The sequence below is a fragment of the Oreochromis aureus genome, linkage group 20, assembly GCF_013358895.1.
Source record: "Oreochromis aureus strain Israel breed Guangdong linkage group 20, ZZ_aureus, whole genome shotgun sequence".
In the NCBI taxonomy this organism is placed as follows: Eukaryota; Metazoa; Chordata; class Actinopteri; order Cichliformes; family Cichlidae; genus Oreochromis; species Oreochromis aureus.
The window spans coordinates 22,378,616-22,399,783 of record NC_052961.1 but is presented as its reverse complement, the minus strand read 5'-3'; the positions used below and the strand labels follow the sequence as shown (position 1 = coordinate 22,399,783).

Below are 21,168 nucleotides of genomic sequence, written 5' to 3'. Positions count from 1 at the left end.
ACTGACCGGTCAGCGCGGTGTGGCGACCCAGTACCGACAGCAGGAACGGCGACAGTAGGAGACAACGCTTGTGATTGACAGCAGGGCAGATGTATACCTGTGCCTGCATTCGTGAGTAGTGTCTCCACTGTTGTTCACCGGGTGCAGCCGTGTTGGGAGAGGGTCACCATGGTTATAAGCCAGGGCAGCTTCCGGGATGATGGCTCTAGCTCCTATTTGTTTTTACTTACAGGGCGATGACGTGAGGGGAGCCGCGGTGGTATCGAGCGGCGGACTCCAATGCAGAATGCGAACTGTGCTGGGATGTGATGGGCCCAGTGGAGGGACGAGACTGGGATAGGAGGCTCCTCATCTGCCTGGCACGAGGCTGGCGTGGACCCCGCTCCGCAAGAGGAATTTCTGTCCAGCTCAAGAACACACAGGGGATATTCGTCCTGGGTTGTGGGACTGGGTGGGATTTTTGTGCATGAAGAGAATTGTATTTTTACCAGTTTTAGAACAATTTCATCTGGTCTCGGTGGGAATTTTAGCATATTGAGAATATTTTATTGTATACTTTTTTCTTAGTATCTGGTTTGTTTTATTCCTGCTGTCCACCTCGTGGAATAAACAGTTTCTGATCAGACAATCACTTCTGTGTTATAATGTTAACGGAAGTTTATCAGGTCAGATGGCCAATGGATGATAAGAAATATACTCTTAGCAATTATTAGAGTTGAAAAGTAGTTTGCTAAGCAACAAGTACTAAATCGGGTTAGGTTGAGGCTTAATCCTTCACCTTAACTGGCTCAGATGGTCTCTAAATGGATGAATGAAACAATACTTAACTTCCAAAAACAATATTTTAGTCAGGGCTAGCGGAAAGTTTCATAAATATCATTAATATGTATCTTCTCTGTCTTCCTATAGTTTCGTTTCATTTTCTTACCCCACCCCCAACCGGTCGAGGCAGATGGCCGCCCCCTGAGCCTGGTTCTGCCGAAAATGGAGTTCTTCCTTCCCACTGTTGCCAAATGCTTCGTCATAGGGGATCATTTGATTGTTGGGCCTTTCTCTGTATTATTGCACAACCTTTATCTTACCATGTATTGCAAGTTTATATGTTGTGAATTGTCTTAATTTAAATCAAATTGAACTGCATTCAATTAAAACTAAATATAACTTGTAATCAAATGTGAAGTCTTCTCACTCAATTTGGACAACTAGCACTGAAAAATACACTGACATCCTCTGTTTCCCAATTAGCAGATCAGAGGTTGCTGTTTTGTTCATGACTCAATACTTGAATAGTTTTATCCTGTTTATAAATAAACATTTAAAAATGACATTGCTTCATTGTATGATTAATTCTTTGTCTGTGTCAGTCCTTAATAGATACACATGTAGGCAACTGCTGTGATTTGGTGCTACATACATAAACTTGAAGTGAGTTAATCCACCTGTTCACAGGAAGATCGTGCGCCACAGTAAAAGGTGGTTTCTTGGGACTAAAAGCACACAATAAACTACAGCAGAAGCTCACATAAAGCAGGAAATAAGCAGGCACCACTTCATCTGCTAATGCACGTTTTGCACTTTTATTGTTGCCTCATTCACTAAACAGTTCAATGGTGCAAGATTACCATACACAGAATTAGGATATCTGCATGACACATCTATGCTATACAGCGAATGGATTATAATTATTACAAATACAGTAAACATATTTACATTTTAGTTCAAGCTCCATACAACACAGATATTTACAAAGTAAGTATGAAAATGAAACCGGTCTGACAAATAATGTACAGCGTTAATGACGTTTTTTTTTTTTCCTTTTCTTTTGGTGAACAAATCTGAAAGGGAGCGAGGTTAACTGATATTAATTGTCAGAGGGGGAAAATATCATGGCTAGTTTTGTTTCAAAGGCATCAACGGAAAAACAAACACACACAGAAAAAAAGTGATGAGGTGAAGAAAGACACAATAAGTGTGCTGTCGTTTAAGATGTCACAAGCTACTTTGTATAGTCCTATATCCCTGATATTAGAAAAAATAAAAATGAGCTAAAATACACCTTTATTTTGATAGAGTTCAGATGGATGCGTAGCATGACTGATGAGTAAATATCCTCCAAAACAAAAACAGACTTCCAATTCACTCAAACCACTTTCTAATAAAGAGGAAGCACTAATGTAACTCACCTCCTCAGTCGAGGTGCACGGGGTTACATTTTAGGTCTCTTTTTCCTTTTCCCCCCCCCTCTCTCTTACATTCAAACCCTCTCCCAGTTCACACTAGAACAGGCCGCCACACCATCATTTGGTTTAATATGAGTGGAACAACTAAACCGCACAGACTTTATTTGATCAGTTAGTTGAACCTTTTATTAATATGTGCAAAGAGCTGCAAACTAATATATATACATTGCAAACAATAAATACACAATCCAAAATAAAAACACCTCTGCAAATTAAGTGAAAACGTTTGCTCTGGCAGCGCTTCGCATCAACATGTATATGAGGTACATTGCACTTTTGAGATTTGATCTGTGCATAGGTGCATCTTTGATGTGCAGCTCAGAGATCCACAATCCAGCACGTTTCTGTTTCTCTGACCGTCAGGCTGGCTGACCCGAGGTCACCTCAGAGCTTTATTTTTTATCTATATGTAACAGACAGTTGGTGCCTCTCCTTCCGCGCATTTCATACGACACAGCAGGCAGACTGCTGGTTGGTTGACCAGAGTTTTTTAATGCCTGTCTGCATTAACACATCTCGGGAGGCGTAGGCGCCAAAAAGTGAATCCGGAGCCGAATGTAGCAGCTGCAGCACGGCACACAGAGCAAATATTTTCATGGGGTAGTATCAGAAATAAGACCTTTGAATATGTAGTCCCTTTAACTTCTTTCCTTCTATTAAACCCTTTGAGAAACAGCTATCCAGTGTACTCCTGATATGTGCTCTTATCATTTGTTCCTGATGCTCAGATACAATCCTGGACTCAACATATGTGGCTGTGTCTCTGTCCTTGCTATAGATATGTGTTAATGTGCAAAATAAGGTTAAAAAATTTAAGAAATAAATGCCCTCTGTTACATTTCACAGAAACCTTCATTGTGGAATGATTAAAAGCATAAGAAAAAAAATAACAATGTTAAAATAAAAAAAATATGAACACAATGAGAGTTAGATGAGGTTTTGATTCAAGAATAAGAATAGAAAAATGAACACATGGTTCCCTGTGGTGCTGCTGAACACGAGTACTTCACTTCAGAGATTTCAGCCGACACTGGTGTGAGAGCGAGGGGAGTCATGGGACTACATCGTAATCTGTCCTGCGGGCCATTTAAAAGCAGCTTTGCTGGCTAACCACTGGCGTCAAAGCAAAAAAACCAAAAGAAACATTGCACCTTCATTCTTTTTCCTTACGTCCTTCTAACCATTTCACCGCATTTTCTTTGCATCTTTACAACAAGAGTGTGACGTTAATAGCAGTAAATGTCAAGGCTTTCTGATTCTCAGCGAGTTAGAGCGAGCTAGAGGAGCAGAGAGGGATGTGTTAAATGAGGGTTAACTACCACACTGATCCCAGAACAGACCGCATGTACAAATCAAGTTCTCTCTTTAGTTCATTTTCATCCTCCTAGTCCTCCTCCTCATCTCCTTGTAACCCCGTTTTTTTTCCTTGGGATGAAAAAGCAAAAGGGGCCCGAAACTACTCCTGCAGGAACAATAGCTCACTATGTTTCTTTTAAACTGCTGAGATATGAAGCGTTCCTCGCTTGTTTGTCTCTAGTTAGTCTGCAGTTTTTATGTTAACACAAATGCATGAGTATTTTACTGACACTGGCACTATCGGGGGTTTAGAGGCGGCGTATGTACACAGATTGAGGAGGATCTAAGTATGACGTGGATGACAGTGGAAATCTGGCGTGGCCCTCCTGTCAAATTTCATTCCCACTTTGAGTTTTTGTTTCAGAGACGGTTCAGCCTGATGCAAATCTCACTGCGAGAAGAAAAATACCCCATAAATCTATTAGCAGCTATAATTTAGGTAGCAGAGCATAAACTAACACGTCACTTGGAGAGATCTGTAGATTTTTCCTTCATGGTTTCAAATGTAAGCTGGCTGATTTGGTTAATTTTTGTTTTTTGTTTTAAACTGAGGACTGCTGCAGGTATCATGCAAGCATGTTAATTTAATAAAAAACCAACAACAAAAAAACCCCAAAAATAGAATGAAACTCATTTCAGGAGACAAATAACACTGATAGAGACATTTTTTTTGTACAGATGATTGGCAAACGGAAAGTTTCTAAAGAGTCGTGCACACACAAGTAGACTACTACAACATGCTACTTAGTTAGGGGAGATTGGGAATGACAACGGAGCGGAACGAAATTAGACCCAAACATTGTCATTGAAACGAAAACACAAAAAGCTGAGGGGAGGGAATAGAGAGGAGGAAAGCTAAGTTGGCAGCGGGGTTGCTGGAGGGAAGCGGGGAGGCAAAAGTTCTGTGGAACTTAAACGTTTTAGTCGCATGAAAAGAGACTTAAGCCACAAGTCTACTTACAAGAGAAAACCGTCAAGAATCACAATGATTAATAAGTTTTAACACTTGGTATTTTCGGTATTTTCAAAGGCTTTTCAGAAAGGATGGAAGCGGTGGTTTTCCCCTCGTACCGCTCCGCCTGCTCAGTTCTTCGTCAGGCCGCTGCGCCGCCTCGCCAGCTTAGATCTGTGGGGAGAGTTTTACGTTGTGAGGAGGAGGGAATGTTTTTGAAGGGTGCAGACGCTGCACGTTTGACTGTGGTGTGAGAGGAGTGTGTGTGTGTCTGTGTGTGTGTACCTTATCGTTCCTGCTAGCAGAGGATTAAAAGCGTACAGCCAGTCGTTCATGTCTTTCTCGTTGTTGGCCTGCAGGAGGATGCCTCGATGTTTTGTGCACACTGCAAATGTGTTGGGCGTCTGAAAAGAAAACATCACATTATATTCATGTTCATTCAAATGATGCATTTGCATTTCAGCAATCAATGTGTCCAAAACTGGCCACGTGCACCAAAACAATTTGAATAAATTCTCATTAAAGACAAGCGTGTTACATCCAGCCTTACCTTAAGCATGGCCTGCTGGTCTTCGCTGTATTCCACCTGTGCTGTGGAGAGGTTGAGGACGCCTCGCTCCACGGGGTCCTTGTCGCTGTTGTAGATGAAGACGTAGGGCCGGCGAACAACCACAAAATGCTTCACCCATGAGTTAGAGCGAGGCTCCATGAAGCTTAGAAAACCCTTCTTGGACACAACAGATCTGAAAAGAAGAGATTTTATTCATTCATTTATTTTTTAAGAGAGTGCTTGTTTTTCTGAGGAAGAAGCAGAGTTGGTTTGTTTCCAGCTGAAATCATCCAGGTTCAGGAATCTGAATCAATCCACATCCTTTCTGCTTGAATTAGAGAACATGAGTATCGACTTACATTTGGTCTGTGAGACACATGTCATAGTGACAGTGTTTGGGTTAACACGGCATTACTCACCCTGGTCGCATTTCTTCAATATCAGGCACCAAGTTGAGGAACTCGTTCTTTGCAGCCCGCGCAAGGTAGGAGGTCTCCAGAGTGGGAACCATCGGGAAGTTTTCATAGTCTGAGAAGGAGGGACTGGAGGCACGTGAGCTGTTCTCAGGGGTCCTTTAACACAAATCACACCAAGTTAGAATCAAATAGATAACCTGTCAATAACCGTTTGCAGATTGAGCTCATTGTTCCTAAAAATATGTTTACTTCTGGTCCATGGAGCCACAGCGGGAGTCCGACAGAGAGGGGCAGGTAGAGGAAGGGGTGAGGGTGGCACTGCTGAAGCTCGTCACGGATGGATCACGTCCGATCGGTGAGATGTCAGAAAGCTGAAGTGAGACAACAGCAGGGTGAGTTAGACGTTAATATATCAACTCCCTGACACAGAAAGGCTATTTTTTAAATTTCTTTGTATTATTTCTCACCTTGCAGTCACTGATGCTGTTCACCAGCTGGTTGTATTCACTATTGAAGGTGTGTGTCAGAAGGCGCAGGCACTACAACACAACAGGAACAAGACCGATCAGCTCCGAGCAGAGAAGGAAGAAGAGGCGGCAACGAGAACGCCAGCTAAGCCGACGTTTTTCTCACCTTGGTGGCCAGCTCCTTCTCACGATCCACCAGGCTCTCGATGTCGGTGGAATCGTAGCCGCTGCTCTCGCTCGGCGTGATGGCGCTTTCAAAGGTGGTGCTGGAGATCTGCGAGGAGATGGAGGTGGACGTGGACAGAGTGCCAGAGCTCATGCTGGGGGACAGTGACTCGCTCAGGGACTTTGTGGTGGGAGCTGTTCCCACGGGAGCCGCCTCTCCCAGCTTCTCCCTCAGCGCCAGAAGGTGACGGGTCTTTTCCACCTGGACAAAAGATGGGGGTGAATGTGGGGTGGGGAGAAGAGGGGGAGGTAGGGTTAGTCATGTAAAGTCTGTAGTCTAAGAAAAAATTTTTTAGAATAGCACTTTGGTCTTTGAGTTGAAAAGTCGTTTTTCCCTCTAAGACATTAAACAGAGATTTATTTGTTTATAAATCTTTTAAGGCCCCACCTCCTGCAGCTGCTCCATCTTCTCTAGCTCCCACTGGTGCTCTAGGATGAGGCTGTCTCCTCTGGGCCTCCAGCCCGCCAGGTTCTCCTCTCCACGCACATAAGCCACTGATGTGTCCAGGACCTTCCTCCTCCTCCTCTGCATCCCTGCTCAGGACATGAGCCTTCATTAGGATAAAGCTCTCAGCAGAATTATGATAAAACAGCTGCCGTTCTTTAAACATGTTTCATGTCCGCTCACCTGGGCTTCCAGTGTCAGACATCTTACACAAGCTCAGCTCGTAGATCCCAGTCACTCGGTTGCTATAATGAAGCAGAAGTTATGAACGAGGAAACTTTGTAACAGGGCAGATATCTCTGAATGTGAAACAGAGATGGCCACAGTACAGCAGCCCAGATTTACCAGTCAGGAGTTTTGGAGTATCCAGTCCCAAAGAGGTTCTTGAGAGAACGAGGTGGGGAAATCTTGGCGTCTCGGGAGTAAAAGACCATGCAGATATCTTTGGTGATAATGGCAGGCTGGATGCAATGGTCCAGCTGTAGAGAGGAGATAAAGGGTGTGTGTTAGACACGATGACATCAAGAGACTTAAAAACACGTACAAACAGGTACAACACGGCAGAGCAGCGGCTGACCTCCAGATACGCAGATAAGGTCATGTAGATCTTCTCTCCATAGGGAGTGACGCGGTTGAGCAGGAGGGAGTTGTGCAGGGAGCTGTCCCACACTGCCTCAAAGCGATAGAAAGTCCTGAAAAAGACAGAAAGAGGAAAAGTTACCTTGACAGCATTATTTTTTATGAAGTCCTACTTGGTGCTAACATTACAGGGTCTCTGTGTACAGCAGTGTGTCATGTTGTTACAAAAAAAGTGAGTGACGTGAGCACAGTTCTGACATATCAGGAAGTGAACACAGTGACTGAAGCAGTGCTCACATTCATCCTTTAATCATGACATAACGTGAGGAGTCGCACTGAGGTGAGACCTTGACAACAGATAAATCAGGAGCCACAGAGTGTCAGCCGACACCAATCGGGACAATGATAAGAAAGAAATTCATTTACAGACGTGTGAAAAAGCAGTCTAAGGTTCTGGATCTAGATTATTACACCACATCATTATTTATTTAAAACAACCCAAAATGCACAAATGACTATAACCAAGTACATGTGACCTGTGAGTACCTGTGATTCAGCAGCTGATAGAACCAACTTTAGCAGCAAAAACTTGAGGTAACCATTTTTTTTAGTGTTTCACAGCAGTGTGGAGGAATTTGACCCACTTGTCTTTATAACGTTGCTTCAGTTCATTGAAGTTTGTAGAAATGTATTCATGCACAGCTTTCTTAACGTCCCGCCACAGCATGTCAATCTTACTGAAGTCTGGACTTTAAGCCATTGCAGCACCATTCTGTTATAGCTTTGCTGCTGTACTTTGGAGTCACTGACCCAACGATGATCTCATTTGACTCTAGAATACTTCATGGCTCACTCAGTGACCTGGACACTTTGCAGGTTCTTTGGCAGCAAAAAAAGCCCAAATAATCATCACCCGTGCAAAACCGCTGGTACGAAGTGTTTGTACTGATATGCTGTGTTTGGTTTTCACCAATCTTGAAGCTGTGCATTAGGGCTTAGGTTTTCAACTCTGCAAACTGAACCCATGCTGCCATGTTGTATATAGAGAGATAAGGGTTACTCCTGGAAGCCTTTTCAAACAGGCCATATTTGCTGAGTCTTTTTCTAATTGCACTGTCATGAACTCCAACATTTAGCATGCTAACTGTGGCCTGTAGAGCCTCAAATATCTGTGGTGAATTTTTTGGGATGTCCACTCCTGGGACAATTGGAAACAGTCTTTGATTTTTTTTTTTAAACTTGTGAATAATCTTTCTTGCTGTAAAATGATTGGATGTACTCACCACATCTGAATTTAGGCTCAGTGTTTGTTAAATAAATAATGACGTGGTATAACGTGTTATGCCTTGTTGTTCATCTGAGGTTTACCTCATATTAAGACCTACTAAGGACCTGATTGTTTTTTAAATTATGTCCTGATACATACAACCTGAGAGCTCACATAACTGCATATGCTCAGAATATACAGCACACATGGATACAAATTACTGCCTTGCAGCAGCAATTTTAAGACCGTCACTATGAGCTCTATACAAGGTTACACTGTTCCTGTTATTGACAGCAGGGGGCACTATCAGCCACAGACTGAGAGCCAGATATGCTCTGCTGGTGCCTCATTGGCCTCATTGTTACTGAGGTAAGACTCTATAGTGAGAAACAGCTGAGGGGGAAAACATTGATCTGGAAATGTCTGAGTGTTACAGAGGATATACATAGCACTGTGGTTCAGTGTCACACAATCACAAACAAATACAGAAAAGTACTAAAAAGGGTGTTGCCTCCAAAGACTGCTTTTACTGGTTTGGAGCTTAGGAGGCTTAATATCGACAGGCATGAATGAAGACAGATCTTATGCAACACACAAGCACACACAAACTGTGGAGAGCTTATTGCTATGAGTCTATGGGACTAATGAGAAGCATAAAGGTCTTTCAGTGAAGGAGCCTTATGTTCTCTGGTCGCTGGTACCTATCAATATCCTTATCAATAGAAAGCCTGAGCACAATCATGAGTCCAGCCGCGGCAGGAGGAAGAAAGAGAGCGCACAGAAAAAAAAAAGAGAGAGAGAGAAGCACAAAGAGTCAGGCAACAGAGACAATGAAGCAAAGTAACAGCAGCGAAAATGGAAAAGGTCGTGCAATGACTCCAAAGTGGCTTCAGAGAATATACAGACAAGGATACATGCATAGATTTTAACTGATAATGTTACTACAAAGCATCAAAAAATTATATTTTTACATGGCAGGAACTCAATCATGACAAAATAACACAGTGTAACAATGTAACACACTGGCTGTTTTAAAAACATAAATAAATGTGTTTCATGACAATAACTGAAGAGAATACAAGCAAGAAGGCAACAAGAAACCTTCAAAGATCTGTGAATGGAAACATTTTACACCTTCAAATGTTGTGACTAGTGCGTTTTCACTCAAATTGACTCAGCGTGGGAGTTTCACCTACCTGTTGTTGTTGTGGGATGACTTGATGTTCTTGGCAGAAATGATGTTAAGGGACAGGACAGCATCGGCTGCGCTATCGTCCACTTCAGCCTTGTTCCTGATACGACCTGGTGAGGCAGATCCACACAACAGTTATAAGACCTTCTTGTGTTGGAATAGCTCTCAATAGAGAAGCTCAGCCAGCAGGCAGTTCGTCCACTAACAGCTGTCTTATCACAGCATCCAGTACCAACACAATCATCCACACTCAAGAGCCCTGTTGGCTTCAGAGTCAGGAGCTAAATGTCTAAAATATGAAATGTAATTATTTGGTCCATCAGCTACAGCTACAGCATAAACTGCTTAAAGTGAGAAGCAGCCTAAAGCCCGACAGATTCATCTTTCCAGACTGAAAATATCTCAGAGAGAACAGAGTGGTGCGTTTTCAGTGTGATCTCACAAAGTCAAATCCCTTTAATGATGTTCTGTCCTGTCTTCCTCTATCAAAAGCACATAAACACTAGGGGTGCAACGATATTCGTATCGATATTGAACCGTTCGATACAGTGCTTTCGGTTCGGTACGCATATGTATCGAACAATACAACATTTTTTATTTATTTTATCAACTTTTCTTCTGACGATGCTGTCTGTGTTGAGCGCTCAGTGGATCTGCGTTCGACTACTCCGCCTAGGCTGCACTGTCGAGTGCAGATCCACTGAGCGCAGCGCAAGCTAGCAAGACAGAAGTTAAGCTCCTTGCAACATGGCAAGTGCCTCAACGATACCCGAAATTGAGCCTCCCCCACCCTCATTCAGATCCGGCGTTTGGAACTATCTTGGTTTTCATGTGAAGCATGACCCTGATGGTAAGCGCGTCATGGACAAAAGTAAAACAGTATGTCGGATGTGCCACGCAATGGTAAATTTGTGGGAACTAGTGCGTTAGCGCAGTTAGCTTGTTAACGTGTTGACGCCGTCCAACCCCAAGCACGGGGCGATCCGCAGTAACTTGTTAACGGAGATTTGCCGTGTTATGGTATTAATGTCATTTTAACGAGATTAACGCTGACAGCACTAGTGGGAACACAACGAATATGACTGCACATTTACGCCGACATCATCCTAGTGCAAAGACAAGTGGAAGCAGACAAAAACAACAAACAGGCATGCTACAAACTTTACCCGCGTCATTTAGATGGCCGTTAGCACATGATTCTCCTTATGGGGACCTGATATGTTTAATATGCTGCTGAGAATATAGCCCAGAAGAAGCGTATAGTATAGCTTTTATTTTGGAAAGAGCCATTTCTCTGTAATAAACTCTCTTTCCAAAGATGAGTGATTTCTCGATCTGATAGATTTATTTTTTTATTATTTTGTTGTTACAGCAACATTAAATTTAAAAACTGTACTTTTGAGTTAAAATATATATTTATAATTTTAATAAATGATAAATTAAAAAGGCATGAACATTTTTTTGTATCGAAAAAATATCGAACCGTGTCACCAAAGTATCGAACCGAACCGAACCGTGAATTTTGTGTATCGTTGCACCCCTAATAAACACTATAAAACATTGTTTCTGTGCTTTGGGTTTTTTGTTTTCTATAGAGAGGTATAGTACGACTAGACCCTAAAGGTAGGCTGCTCACCTACAACCAGCTCGCGAACATCCTTCCAATGGAGCTCGCTGCCCTTCTCGTGGATGAGGGTCACTGTGATCCTCCGCTGGATCCCCTGCAGCAAACATAACAGGAGCTCAGGAACACAGTGAGCACAGCTAGAGCAACATTACGCTTTAAAAGAAGATATTCAACTCTGTCAATCTGTGTACAAAGGAAGCAGTTACCACTGTGTGCGTAATAAGAAAACAACATGTGGATCAATCCTGTACCTGGTGCAGCAGGTAGGTACCATGGCAGGGCAGGCCTCCACTGTGATCCACGATGGCTGGGATGTACCTGTGCATGGAGGGAGGAAGGTCACACAACATCCTAACTTATAATATTCTTTGTGGAGATAATTTTTATTGTTTCTTTAAAGCTTGTGTGGGAATATAACACTCCAGGTGGATACTCACTCTCCAGTGGGCTCCAGCTCGCTGATCTCAAACCAGACCAGCAGGTCGTACTTGCTGACACACTGACCCAGGTTGGATTTGGTGATGGTGTTCAACTTGGTGGCTGGAACTGGCACACACAGACAGAAGCTCAATGTTATCAAGCGGGAATTTGTCTGAATTTAAGAGCAGATGAGTAAAAATAAGGAGTATTTACTACATGCTTTGGGTGACTAAATGGAGGATGGATAGGTGATGTGAAAACACTACTGACCCTTTATACTGAGCCAGTAGCTCACACACTTCTATTAACCTCCTAGGACCTGCCGTCCACATATGTGGACATCACATTTTGGGTTATTTAGACCAAAATACTCAATTTTGCTCTACATGGGCCTGATATCCACTTACGAGGACATTACACTGCTACTGTTCTATCAAAATTTTAAACGAATATCCTCATATGTGGCTCTTAGTTTTCTTAAAAACAAAAATAAGGTAAAAAAAAAAAAATCTGGCAATTCTTTGTTTTTACATTCATCGGGCCCCAATATGCCCAAATATCAAAGTGAAATTAAAAATGCATGCCGTGGAAGAGTTCGGGTCTTAGGAGGTTAAATCTGTCTAAAGAGCCAGTAATCACAGAGGATAGATACTGGAAGCATACTGAAATGTTAGGAGGAACTAAATCACAGATTACAACACCAGTGGCAGCACCCTGCTGTCTCACACATCAGGATTACGGTCCTGTTGAAACGGGCTAATCGCTAAAGCTCACAGTTGCATTCGTCTATGCTCAATATGATCGAAAGGAACGTTATTTCACTTGAAAACTGCTGTATTTACTCCTTATATGGTGTGAATGATATGTCATTGACCCTGAAGGCGTCTCCTCAGGACAGTTTCTAAGCGACAGGAGGACATCGTGACCGAACTAACCGCACCTGCAGCAAGGTGCAGCACTCATAACAACAGCAGAGCTTTACCGTGCTACCGCCTGCAGCCACAGAGCACTATAAGAGCACAGCACTACTCTAATCACTACAGCACCAGCATCATATGTCTGGCTCATTAGCTACAGTCCACTGTACCAACCATGATGCTTGGGGACAGTTAGCACAGGGTCACTGCCCACTGGGAGGAAGGGGAAGTGAGAGAGCTGGTCAGCCTCATCCTCCAGACTGGCCAGAGCAGAGGACGCCAGGGAGTTGGCGTGCTCGGACAGCGTGTCCAGCACTTTGCCGTTCACATAACCGCTCACGAGGTAGCGGATCAACTCTATCTTACGGGTATGGTCTGGATGTGCGATATTGATGAACGGCGAGAGAGATTGAAGGGGAAAAGAAGAGGAAGGAGGACAGAGTTGGGTAAGTGGATTATATAAATTGTGAGGGAATGATTGAATAAGAGACACAAAAAAAAAAAAATCCAAAGGAGGCGAGAAATGACAAGGAAAAAAAAGTGGAAGGACACATGAGGCATGCTTATGTAAGAAAAAGTCAACATAAAATTATTGATGGCAGAGAACACATTGAAGTGACATGGAAACACGCACCTGGTTTGGACAGAGGCATGGGAATAGGATAGTATTTCCTGGATGGTGTTGGAGGACTGCATATAAAATTAGCCAACGTTATTAGAATACAATCGTTTACACATATCTAACAAAATCTGCTGCATTAAATATGAATTATCACTGCATGACTGGATCTGCTGTTTGACCCCCACCAACCTGATCACGTCCTGGCCATGGAGGTGCAGCGGGTGCTGCTGGTAGTGGCCGAACACTTCAAACACGACGGGCTTGCTCTTGATGTACTCCATAAAAGACTCTGTAACTTCGACAGAAATCTGCTCCAACAGATTTAAAAAAAAGGAAAAAGGATTTGACAAACTGAGTTAGAATAAAATCGTTGAAGCACAGTTAGTGTGTGTAGGTGCAGATGTGTGTGTGCACTCACATTCTGGACGTGGTAAAAGCCCAGAGGAGCTCCTTTGCCAGTGTTTTTCAGAGGCTCGGTGGAAAAAGCCTCATCGTGACGGTGCAAGAAACTGAGGGAAGAAACATAAATGAGTGTCAGCGGGTTGCATTTCTTTTTACACGAGATAACGACAGACAGCTGAAAGTCACACTCCAGGATTTAGCTAGAATTTTGAATCCTCCTTGTTCTGAGTATTATATTTAGAGATAAAGCTGAAACTCAAATCAAACGACTTTTAAACCAAAACAGTTTGGTGTAAAGTTACAGCAATAACACCATACTTTAGTTAAAAAGCTGATTTTACAGCACTGCATTTTCCACTTAACCAGTCTGCTTCAAACAAATATGAACTACTGTGCAAAAGTCTTCCCTTGTTTAGTTTTTTTTCCCCAATAAAATGGGAAACAGGTGCAGCAGTTTATTGAAACGTGCAAACATAGATGGAAATTTGGTATATAAGAAACAGAGTTTGTACAATTCTAATGTTCTTTAAAGTCAGTATTTGGCATGACCACCTTTATTCATCTACACAGCCTGAACTCTTAGGCAAGCGTTCTTGTCATTTCTTTAAAGTAGTTTTCCAGACTTCTTGAAGGACATTCAAAGCTCTTCGTTGGATGTTGCCTTTAGATGATCCCACGCTGCTTCATTAAGGTTCTGGGCTCTGTTGAGGCCAATCCATGACTGATAATGCTCCTTTGTGTGTTTTTGCGGTGGATCAAAATCTGACGGTACTTTTTTGCATTCTTAATTTAATCAATACTGACAAGATCTCCAACACCACTGCCTGAAAGTGCCTAAACATACATTTTAAAGTTGGTGTTTTCCTCGTGTACCTCAAGTACAATGACTGGACTAAAAAATGAGTGGAAAACATCCAACGTTCAAAGAAAAACTTTGAAAGACATTTAGAAACCCTTCAGAAGGAAAGTCTGGCTGCTTGGAAACAAAATATGAAGAATAAGCAGTGGCTCAAGGAGTGACTTTACATCAGCAACAGAACTATTCACTTAGCTTTGATAAGAAAGTGTAAAGGAAACCCGACTCAACTACTATATTCTCAGGATCGTGCACTCACTTGAATTGGCAGAAGATGTCAGCATACTCAGGCGGGATGCCGCTGGCCTGGAGCACAGTGACACGGAAGGTAAAGACGCTGCCCACCTCCAAGTGGCTTGCCAGATCATCACCATGACCTAGTTTGGTTTCTCCAATGTTACCCAGCTTGAGGTCTAAAGAAAGCCACAGTGAAAGGTTAGTAGGCTTGCTGGATGACTTATTAAAAAAAAAGAAAAAAAGACCCTTGACTGAAAAGACCCTTGACTGCACCTGTGACTCTGCAGTCTCCATTTGACTTCAAAACAAGCACACATTCGCGCCTGTAATTTATAGAGCGGATTCTGCTGTTCACTCATCAAATAGCTTTCATACACGTTCCTTCACAGGACAAGAAAAACTGCCAAATTTCCATAACAAAACATTTTAATTCCTCCTTTTTCATTAAACAGGACCATCTGCGCTTAACACTGGGGCTCATAGGTGGAAATTTACGAGTAAAGGGGTGAAAGTCTGGCAGCCTTACCCATGTCATTGATTCTGTTGAGCTCCTCTGAGGGTGTGATGACCTCTGAACTCTGACCCTGACCCTCTACGATGCGCAGCTCTTCCAGGGACAACCCAGAGCGGGTTATGACCTTGGAGGGGAAGTCATTCTGATTGAAACAGAGGAAGACATTAGCATATAGCTGGAGGAGCGACACTAAATCTCCAAACCTAGCTATAGTGTGAGGCATTGGCCGTTTAACGCTAGGCATTTTATTTGACTTGAATACGTAGGGAAAAAAAAAAAAAAGGAACAGCAATGACTTGATGTTTGAACCACAATATTACACGCCATCACAGAAAAGGTGCTTCTCCGGGCTTACCTTTTTGAAGTATTCATCATCAAAGGAAATCTTGGCGGTTCCTGACTGCCTCACTCCTGACCCGTAGTCTGGAGCTTCCTCGTCAGCTACAAAGAGAAAAACCCTCCTCTAATCAGGATCCATCTCAGACACAGATGACTTAAACTGTCAACACGGATCAAAAGGAATACACTGAATCTAAGGAATCTTTTTTTTGCCACTGCACCAGTAACTTAAAAAAGGCTCTTCAATATGCTGCCATGCTGCTACTGAACATTAAAGCAGTTAAATTTACCATTTAAATAGCATAAAAATGGAAAACATCATATGGCCCAAATACAGGGGCGCTCATATTTAATAAAGAGCAATAAGCGTGCTTTTATCTCCCCCAGTAGGCTCACTCGTTAAAGAATCTCATTAATTACTCACCAGCTATAGCCTGGACCCCCACACGCAGGAAGCCACGCACCTCGCCCTTCTCTGTTACTACAGCAACACGGTGAACCAGAGGTACAGGGTACAGCAGGTTGCTCAGGTACACAAAAGCTCTGAGAGTAAAAAGGAGGAGAGAGATATGAAAACCGGAGCGCGGTGCAGTCTGGAAACAGCTGCGGCATTTTTCAGATACAGAAAACATCAACATCCGATTCACGGAGGCTTTCACTAAACTGCTGATATCTGTTGGATCCCAAAGCAGACTGGATATCGAAAAATCTGAGCAGTGTCACAGACAGTTTTCTGACGTCTCTACAGAACATATACAGACTGACAGCAGTTCAAACACCCTGCGCACAATCGCTTTGAGTGTTTAGCACATAATAATGACTACAATAACATACTGCAAAATATTAGTGACATTTATGTGAGGAGAAGCAAAAAAAAATTAAGCACCAAAGAAAAAAAACAAAAACAAAGGGGGGGAATATAAACTCAAACATGCTCCGGGGCGCTGAAATCTGCAGCAGCTCAAACCATCTGTTTTATTTTTAAACTGCGTGACAGGGTGGTGACGGATCGCCGGGGCTGCGGCGGTAAAGCCTGTAACAGGGTGGTTTATTGTGCTGCGTTATGGCCGTGTTAGTCTCTTACCCACGCGCTCACTGACAGTTTGTTTTGTGGGACTTGATTTGTTTTGCTGTACCTCTGATGGCCTACTCTTTTTTTTTTTTTTTTTTACTGTCTGCTGTCCCAGTGCAGGGAGACTCGCGGCTAAGATGGAGGAAAGATATGAATCTGTAAATTCTCTGAAGTCACAGTGACGCAGGTTAGCCGAGCTTAGTTCAGCTCAGTCTGGCTGCACCGATCTGTCATCTTCTTCTGAGGCGGGAGAGTCGTTTTTTGTTTTTTTTAAAGTAGCCATTGTGTTTACAGCACTGAGGCTGCGGCATGGGTGCAACGTGAGCTGCTGCAGCATTTTGCAAAAATGAATTAAAACAAATCCCAGTGAGCCTGATTAAGTGACAGCTACCAACTACTGGTCAGTTAATATGAACTACAATCCATCACACTGTTAAAGCAGACAAGGTTATAAAAACATAATGATGTAATTACAATGTAATAAATAAAAGAAATAAAGATTAAAAAAAACAACAACATAAGATGACAAGTAGCCAATCAGCTTTCACACAGCAAATACATGTATTTCAAACACAGATGGCAGTTAATGCAGTCAGCACTGTGATGGTGGCGGGAAATGAGACATCACGCTGGGAGGATGGATAAAGATGGTGGCTTTTTTTGTACGACTGAGTCTAAATTAAAAGTGTGACTAATCATATTACATCCAAAAAGTGCCCAAATTATCTCAAACCGCTCTGAAAACATGATCTGACTCTTTCAGGAAGTAATTTGCGCGCATGTGTTTACTCACATTTTAAGCTCCTGACCTTCCAGCTGTTTAATAATAATGTTGATGTATTTTGTCCCTTTACATCTATTCACTGCACTGCTGCTCGATGCAAAACTATCAACTATCCTAAATCTATTTCTGCATCGTCACAGGGCGTAATCCAGTACATCCTCAGTTTTTCCTATTTTCTTCACTGGTTTCTCTTTGCTCTGTATCTGCATACATGCAAATAAAAATAAACCAAGCCAACATCAGCTCCAAACTGCTGCCCCAGCCTGTATGTGGAGGATGAGAACGCCACGGTCACCAACCTTCCCACCAGGATGAACCAGGGGGAGCGGTCGTAGAAGGGGTCCTGGCCGTCGCTGAAGATGTCCGAGCCCTCCTCGGTGCCGGCGTCTGAGCTAGTGTCGTCCACGAACGCCTCGTCGTCGATCAAATCAGACATCTCGCTCTGACGCTCGTCCGCCATCTCCGTGATCTCCGAGTCGGTGGTGGAGAAAGTAGGAGAGGGCGTGCGGTCAGCCAGGTGCTCATTGACGCAACCGTGGAAGATGGGGGAGCTGAGAGGGGCGGTGGTTTGGGAAGAGTGGCGAGAACCAAGGAAAGGTAACAGTGGAGCAATAGAGTTAAAACAGCTCAGCGAGCACGGCATCGATGTGACACTTCACTTTCAGAAACAAACATTTCCTGCCTCAAACAACATAAAACACATAGCTGGACACTAACCAGCAGGAAAGGCCTGTATTTAGGTTTTCTCCAGTAGGTAATGTAAACAATTATCAGCTACACAGAATAATCTGAAGTGTTAATGCAAATAAAATTGTAGGATTCAATTCATAGGCAGCAGGTATTAAGCCAACAGTGTGACAGCGGTTTACAGAAACATGACCATTTTAAACCAAAATGAAACGTCACTTTAAAGGATTAACATACAAATCGTCTCACACAGGCTGAATGAAAAGAGGATAGAATACAAAATGCCTCAAAATTCCACATTATCCAAATCCACAATGCTGTTAACAAGTGTTTGTATGAATTACAGTTGGATATCAACATGGGAGTGACATGTGAGAACAGACACAGCAAAATGATAAAAAATAAATAAATAAAAAAACAACAACACAGGATTAAAATGTGACATCAAATAAAATAATAAATACAAAAAGGAATGTTGTTATGTGACATGAAATCATATGGGAAAATAAAATCAACAACAAAAAAATAAAATGAAGGATTTCCACGAGGCGCAAAACACCAACAGACATAAATAATAAAACATGAGGCCCAAACGTGTGATAACGCTGGTGCACGTAACTCCAATGGCAGAGGATGAAAGTGAAAGTGGAACACGAGTGAATGTGATGCACCGTACGCTTCTGTTGGCTTGTTCTGCGTTACATACCTCCCCACGAGTTTGAACCAGTGGAAACGGTCATAGAAGGGGTCGTTTCCTGTCAGAGTGCCCTCGCAATCCTCCTGGTGCGTGGAGGCCATTTCTCCAGCGCGGTCGTACATCGCTCTCATCTGGTCTAGCCTCTGCCTGCAAAATGACAAGCGAGTCATTTTAATGGACAAGCGATGAGAAATAGAGCTCCTAAAAGCCAGAAGGCAGAGACGCTGCTGGGTGTACAGACGCTGATATCATAGCTCTGTGTGTCCTTCTTGCATTCCTGGTACAGGAAATATGAGAAGAGGCACACTAAAAAAAATAAATTTGCACAAAAGCAGATAGATGATTTAAAAACAAAAAAAGGAAAAAAAAAAGTTTAAAATACTTAAAAATATGTTTTGGTAAGTTATTTCTTATACGTTTTAGTTACTCTAAAATTACAGTTAAAATCTGAAGTTAGGGCTTTTATTATTATTATTATTATCATTATTATTATTGAGAATGGTCTTTCAGTGATAGACGAAGCACTACGTTACCAGTTTATTAGGTACACCTGTTTAACAGCATTTTAAGTATAACCAATTTGAAAACAACAACAACAACAAAAAAACCCAAGTACGTGTCAAACGTGTCTCAAGTGGAGCTTCAGGGTTTAAATTTATGTATTGTAAATAAACTCAGGACTGGTTTAAGAAAGGAAAAGTGGAAGCATTACTTGAGTTTTTCAAGGGACCAGTAGTGCGTGGCTCCATTCTTCAGGTCTTGAACCTCTACAGCGACCACGGTGCGAGGGAAAGGCCTCGGGTCACGATCTTTCTCTGGCTCTGGGGGAAGGAGCTCAGGGGGCAGTGGCGAGTAGGGTGTGTCTGTCAGCAAGACAAACTGGAACTGGACCTGATGAAAGATGGGAAAGGACGAATAAAAGGGACGGTTTATATCTTCAGGTAAGTAAATGTTCGAAGGTTGGTTGGTATCGTGAAGCTGAAAGATCAGATGAACACCCCTCTACTCCCTTCCTCTTCATGCCCTTTTGATCTCAGCATCTTCTGGACACATAACGCTAAACCAATTAATAACATTCGATATAAATCACACACAGATAGAAACCTAAGATAAAATCCTGTCAGCCTATGATGAAAATGGTCTGGAAATGTGACAGATGACCCATTACTGGTATTAATCATAGAGGGCCTAGAAGTGGACAAGCATATAAATCACACTTTTATCCCTGATGAGGGAGGTAAACCAGGCAAACCAGCTTCTGCTTTGTAATATTTCTTTCTTTCTGAGGCGGTGAATCAGCGGTTGCTCCCTGTAACATTTGAAAACACGGCCCTGTGTATTATCTCAAAACACACAGTCTAGACCGTATGTATTTGGACAGTTAAACATCTTCAGGCGATGTGCTTCAGCACATTCAATTTGTTGTTAATATAAAATTCAAACTACATTAAAGTGCAGGGTCTCAGTTTTATTTAAAGGAGTTTTCACAGGGACATAAAAAATAAATATCTGTGTGACCTTTAATAAATAATGCCTTAAGGTTATGAGTAGTAAGGGAATGGCATTGATATACAGCTTTGTCATCTTAGTAACCATTTAAAGTGCTTTAAAGTAAAAGCCACACCTCTAACCTTGAGGCCGATGCCACTGAGATTCAAACTCGGCCGAGACTTTTAGCAGATACACCTATGTTATCAATTTGAAACTGCTACTCTACTTTGTTCCCGAGCTATCGCATGCACAAACTTGGGTGTCCAGGTGAGTTCAAAAACAGGAACCTTCTTACAGTGTGGCGACACCTTTAACAAGGAGAGTGCCGCCATTTTTTTTTTTAATTTGCTGGTTCTTTAAAATGTATCAATCACATTCAAAGCACACCAAAATGGTCTACTGCTGGCAGCAAGAACTTCCAGTATCTAAAAAAACTGAAGGCCTGCATCACTTTTAATTTTGTGTTAGCATGCTGCACGCTAATGTGGCCACAATTAGCACTGACCAAACACAGACCTGTGTGGGAAATGCAATGCTAAGCCAACAAACAAGGAGTGAGTCTGGGATTCTTTTTCACCTTGTGTGCTACACTGTAACCTAAACACCCTGAAGAATAGAACAGAATAGAATAGACTAGAATAGCCCTTTATTTTCATTGTCATTGTACATGTACAATGAAACTGTAGAGGGAAGGGGATGCATAAGAAAAGTCTATGGTGACAATACAAGTAATTTCTGAAATGTCAACACCACTGCATGAAAACATTTTGTACTGAACGAGTCTATCCTCTTTGTGGGTTTTACTGCCAGTCGA

The 21,168-nt window shown here is 42.4% G+C and overlaps 1 protein-coding gene across 6 annotated transcripts in view; it reads right to left on the bottom strand.

Moving 5' to 3' along the window:
- Positions 1-1,549: 1,549 nt before the first annotated feature.
- kif1b (kinesin family member 1B) overlaps positions 1,550-21,168 on the bottom strand; it is a 61,704-nt gene continuing 42,085 nt past the window's right edge. For 3 of the 6 annotated variants that reach the window (XM_039604182.1, XM_039604183.1, XM_039604184.1), the window contains 25 exons: positions 19,576-19,754; positions 18,873-19,010; positions 17,779-18,030; positions 16,048-16,166; positions 15,640-15,725; positions 15,297-15,426; positions 14,793-14,946; positions 13,694-13,784; positions 13,465-13,583; positions 13,288-13,343; positions 11,754-11,862; positions 11,568-11,634; positions 11,326-11,410; positions 9,694-9,799; positions 7,229-7,343; positions 6,997-7,130; positions 6,835-6,896; positions 6,595-6,740; positions 6,148-6,408; positions 5,982-6,053; positions 5,764-5,885; positions 5,518-5,670; positions 5,099-5,291; positions 4,834-4,952; positions 1,550-4,722 (listed from right to left, as the gene is read on the bottom strand). In XM_039604182.1, the coding sequence (XP_039460116.1) occupies positions 4,680-4,722; positions 4,834-4,952; positions 5,099-5,291; positions 5,518-5,670; positions 5,764-5,885; positions 5,982-6,053; positions 6,148-6,408; positions 6,595-6,740; positions 6,835-6,896; positions 6,997-7,130; positions 7,229-7,343; positions 9,694-9,799; positions 11,326-11,410; positions 11,568-11,634; positions 11,754-11,862; positions 13,288-13,343; positions 13,465-13,583; positions 13,694-13,784; positions 14,793-14,946; positions 15,297-15,426; positions 15,640-15,725; positions 16,048-16,166; positions 17,779-18,030; positions 18,873-19,010; positions 19,576-19,754 (3,111 nt within the window). In that variant the 3' untranslated portion in view covers positions 1,550-4,679. The remainder of the gene's footprint in view (positions 4,723-4,833; positions 4,953-5,098; positions 5,292-5,517; positions 5,671-5,763; positions 5,886-5,981; positions 6,054-6,147; positions 6,409-6,594; positions 6,741-6,834; positions 6,897-6,996; positions 7,131-7,228; positions 7,344-9,693; positions 9,800-11,325; positions 11,411-11,567; positions 11,635-11,753; positions 11,863-13,287; positions 13,344-13,464; positions 13,584-13,693; positions 13,785-14,792; positions 14,947-15,296; positions 15,427-15,639; positions 15,726-16,047; positions 16,167-17,778; positions 18,031-18,872; positions 19,011-19,575; positions 19,755-21,168) is intronic. The other 3 variants (XM_039604185.1, XM_039604186.1, XM_039604187.1) reach the window with 1 other exon arrangement.